Source organism: Littorina saxatilis, linkage group LG15 (genome assembly GCF_037325665.1).
Source record: "Littorina saxatilis isolate snail1 linkage group LG15, US_GU_Lsax_2.0, whole genome shotgun sequence".
NCBI classification, from domain to species: domain Eukaryota; kingdom Metazoa; phylum Mollusca; class Gastropoda; order Littorinimorpha; family Littorinidae; genus Littorina; species Littorina saxatilis.
Window position 1 is genome coordinate 32,699,738 of NC_090259.1, and position 5,000 is coordinate 32,704,737.

The following is a 5,000-nucleotide window of genomic DNA, read 5'->3' on the forward strand; positions in this document are numbered from 1 at the left end:
AAATGTACTCACCAGTACCAGAAACACCTGACAAACAATAAAAACAAAATTGTTAATTAAAATATTGGTAAAAATAGTAAGCCTATTGAATGAAGGTAAAAATCCTGCCTTAACCTTCAATCGCGTCTGAATAGAAGAGAAGAGTCCGTTCTCTGTCGCCTCCAAACTGGTCACAGTTACACCACACAGCCATAGCTGTTGAAGGGTGAAGACTTACTTTTTTGGTTTCGATGAACCTTCGACCATTGAACACGTCATAGATAAATGTAGGTCTTTAATGATAAGAAAGAAAAGAAAAACAACGCCCAAGTGCTACTTTTTATTTACGCAAGTTTGTTGTGAAATTTAGGTCTTTAATGAGAAATAGTCTCATAACAGGTAAACAGACTGACACCATGAAGACTAGGTCGTGATAAACATTACAATACAGATACTCTGAAGGTTTTATTCCGGGACGTCTCCCCCCCCCCCCTCCACCGCCACCCCCCTCCTCCCCCCCCCCCACCACCCCGCCTCCCCGCCTCCCCCCCCCCCCCCGGGCAAGACATTTGTTTCAAAAGAGATAAAGATTTTTAACAAGATCTGAAGTAGCAAGTGTAAAAAGACATGACCTTTTTAGAACTTTATACATTTTACAGTGAAAGACCTAAATGTAAATAATTTCAAACACGGCGACATCCGCATGTACACTAGATTGGGGTGTGCACGTTAAAGATCCCACGATTGACAAAAGGGTCTTTCCTGGCAAAATTGTATAGGCATAGATAAAAATGTCCACCAAATACCCGTTTGACTTGGAATAAAGGCCGTGAAAGGTGAATGCTCGCCTAATAGGCTACTGAGCTTTACTGGCCGATGTGAATGAGTTATATATTGTGTGTAAAAAATGTCAGTTTGTCTGTCTGTCTGCAAAAAATTCCATTTCAAACGGCAGAAATTAATATGTAAGCGCCTAGGGCTATATCTAGATTTGGCGCATAAAAAAATGATCACAATAATAATAATAATAATGTCAATCAATCAATATGAGGCTTATATCGCGCGTATTCCGTGGGTACAGTTCTAAGCGCAGGGATTTATTTATTTTTATTTTTATTTTTATTTTTATCCAATTTATATCGCGCACAAGGCGCAGGGATTTATTTATGCCGTGTGAGATGGAATTGTTTTACACAATACATCACGCATTCACATCGGCCAGCAGATCGCAGCCATTTCGGCGCATATCCTACTTTTCACGGCCTATTATTCCAAGTCACACGGGTATTTTGGTGGACATTTTTATCTATGCCTATACAATTTTACCAGGAAAGACCCTTTTGTCAATCGTGGGATCTTTAACGTGCACACCCCAATGTAGTGTACACGAAGGGACCTCGGTTTTTCGTCTCATCCGAAAGACTAGCACTTGAACCCACCACCTAGGTTAGGAAAGGGGGGAGAAAATTGCTAACGCCCTGACCCAGGGTCGAACTCGCAACCTCTCGCTTCCGAGCGCAAGTGCGTTACCACTCGGCCACCCATTCACATGTGAACTGAAACATGAATCTGCATCTGCCCGGTTAGCCATGTCGGTGGAAGGGACGTTAAAAACCAACAACCAATTAATGTACAGTGGAACCCCCCCTTTTAAGACCCCCCCCCCCCCCAATTTTAAAACTCCCTCCTTTTTAAGACCTGCTTTTCTCAGATTTGCTGTTCATAACATCTGTAAATTACTCTGTAAACTAACCCCTATCTTTAGACTCCCTACTTTTTAAGACCTGATTTTCTCAGATTTTCAGTTCATAACCTCTGTAAACTTACCCCCATTTTAAGACTCCCTCCTTTTAAAGACCTGATTTTCTCAGATTTGTAGAGGTCAGAAAAGAGGGATTCCACTGTATACATGAAAATGAAGATATAATGTATGCCTATATTAAATTTCGCTTTGCAGGCGAGAACTGTCAGGCCGTCAAATCCCAAGCGGAGGCCAACTGCGGGGGAATGGGCTGCCGACAAGTCATCTGTGAGGGAGACGACTTTGCAGCCACTCAGTGCTTTGGCAGCGTGTAAGTTGAAAGATACCATCCCAAAACAAGAATTATGACATGACCATCTGAACGTGTATGAAACGCTTTCTGTGCAGAAGTAAAAGCGTAACCAAACCTAATATAAGCATTGCTTGTTGTGTGGTCTCAAGTTTATCTTTTGCCACCCGATGTCATCTGAAACAAATCATTAAACCAACTTGCCGAAACTTATGTTGGTTTAAACAGTGTTTTATTCAACAATTTATGAATATGATATATAATCAGCCTGTTGTCTCAACTTATTCCAGCGTCGCGGACGACGCTGGTATCTGCGGTCGGGAAGACTTTCCACGAATTTGCCTGCTGGGCGCCGCCATGTTTTCTGTGCTCGACTGCGAGCAGACCACAGGCACATTACACCCAAAATTCTTGTAGGCATACACAGACGCAACATAGCATATACAGACATCAACACCCACAACACTTCAACTGCATATGAAAGGAATAAAAATAAATCCGCAAATCAGTCGCGCACAAAACACCAGAAAGAAAAACAAGGAGTACCAAAGCGGCGTGCAGAAACTAAACTGACTCGGAGACTGAGAAGAAACATTTATCCCACGATGTGGATAGCAAACATTAAAATAAAACAGATAAGTCAAGCAAAAAATAAACACAAATATCGAAAACACAATAAACAAAGGTAAAGAAAACAAAAAGAGATGCTTGCCGACAGTCAGTGTGTGTGTGCGTGGTTTGCCGTGTGCGTCAGCGGGGTGTGTGTGTGTGTGTGTGTGTGTGTGTGTGCGTGCGCGTGCATGCGTGCGTAGGCTACGTTCTTGCGTGTGTGCGGCGTTCGAATGAGAAAGAAGAGAGAGAGAGGATTGAACAATGAGGTCACGTTCTCTGTCACATGAATACATATACACACACTGAAGGCAACTTCGGACACGAACACTTGCCAACAACTGTGGTTGGACATGCTTTTGAAATGTAATATTTTTTCGACATGATTTCTGGACATACGAATCCCGCTGTGTTGCCTACTGATGTTGCGAATGATGAAGGTTTTGAGTTGACTGACCTTGAGGAGGGATTGCATCAGGCGTTTATCGTCTCAAATTATATCCTTGCTACTTTTCAGGAGTCAACTATTGCCATTCATGGTAACTTGGATAGTCAATGTTTTTATTTGTTTGATTCCCATCAAAGAAACAGAAATGGTAACCATTCTTCAAATGGCGCTGCAGTTTTGATGTCAGAATTGATTGATTTTCTCAAAAGCCATTATCAATGTGTTTATCAATTAACACCTGTTCATTTCTGTCCAACTGCAATGCAAACTCAATGTGGAGGAAACAAGGATTCATTACAAACAAGTCATCCCTGTACATCAACAGATTTATGTACCTCAATCAATACTGCTAGTATGAGTGACAGGAATCTAAAAGAAAAAACAACCAAACGCAAATGTACTACTACTTCTACGACTCGTTTGAATGTAAAACAGAAATGTAACACTATCTGTGACAATGACGGTTCTACGACTCGTTTGAAGGACAGTATAGATCGAACCTTAACCCACAACTACGACAATTTGTGTCAGACTTTTTTGAACAGGAAAATATGCCTCTGTTCAACAGTAACCAAAACATGGAAGATGTTTTTGAAACTTTACAGAAATGTAACACTAGCCTATCTGTGACAATGTTGCTTTTGAATTGAACCCACATTTGTTGAACAGGAGAGAATGTTCCTGTTCAACAGTGCCCAAAACACTGAATCTGACGTTTTTGAATCTTTTCTGTCATCTAACTGAATCTGACGTTTTTGAATCTTTTCTGTCATCTAACCCAATTGCTCATGACTTCATCGATCTTGAACATGCCTACTTTTCAAAGAAAGACAGACAAAAGCGAAATCTGCATGTTAGCCATCTGCCTGAAATGGTCAATGCACTTTTGTAAAATTGTCACAGCTGTAATGCACTTTTGTGAAATGGTCAGTGCTGTTGTGCACTTATAACATTTGAACAAAATGCATTTTGTTCAAATGTTTAGTGCAACTTGCTACTATATAATCGCTGTATGCGCTTTGTGGTAATAATGCACTGTTGTGAAAAGTTTGCGCTAAATGTTGGCACTATGCATCATTGTTGGAGCACCCTCCTGTAGATGCACCATGCTGAAAAATGTACTTATGAATCAAGCATTGACTGAAATAAACAATTTATATATCCAGCACAACATGCAATTCATTAACTTTTGACCCTAACCTTTAACACTTCCCAAAATAAATCTTTGGTGGACATTGCATCGACGCTGTTCATTTTGAATGAACATTTTTCTTGTATTAACCTGTATTCAAGGTGCATTACGTGTTGTGTAAGTTAAATGACAATGACCACAGATTTGTCAAGGAGTTTATATATGATATAATTTATGATATCAGCATCCTTTCATTTCGACACATAACAAAATGTAAGAGCTTTGGCAAATTTGTGATAATAAGCAGAGAAGTTTTAACGAGAAGGGCAGTGCTTTTAACTTGTTCTTCAAGAAGAAGAACAAAATATACAAAATATTATTCATTGTAATAATAAGAAGAACAAGAACAAGAAGAATAAGAAAAAGAAAGAAAAAGAAAAGAAGAACCATCATCATCATCATCATCATCATCAAAAGCAGCAATAGCAGCAGCAAGCAACAGCATCGTCATCGTCATCGTCATCATTATTATCATCATCATCATCATCATCATCATCATCATCATCATCATCATCATTGAAATGATCCTGTTTGTTGTCTTTCCATTTGAGTGACTGTAACGTGGCCCTTGTGAAAGAAATTCCGCAATCCAAAAAGTGTGTCGAATTGGCAAAACAATCGCCTTTTATAAACATGAGTATTATTTTAGTGTAGGTATATGTGATGCTAACGTGTTTTTTTCATTGTTGTTGTTGTTGTTGTTGTTGTTGTTGTTGTTGTT

General features: G+C 39.6%; 1 protein-coding gene across 1 annotated transcript in view; it reads left to right on the plus strand.

The window, feature by feature from the left end:
• Positions 1 to 1,936: 1,936 nt before the first annotated feature.
• The window catches only part of LOC138949103 (uncharacterized), a gene marked incomplete at its 5' end in the record, with an annotated part of 35,695 nt that continues 32,631 nt past the window's right edge, over positions 1,937 to 5,000 (plus strand). The window contains 1 exon segment of the mRNA XM_070320852.1: positions 1,937 to 2,051. Within this exon segment, the coding sequence (XP_070176953.1) occupies positions 1,937 to 2,051 (115 nt within the window).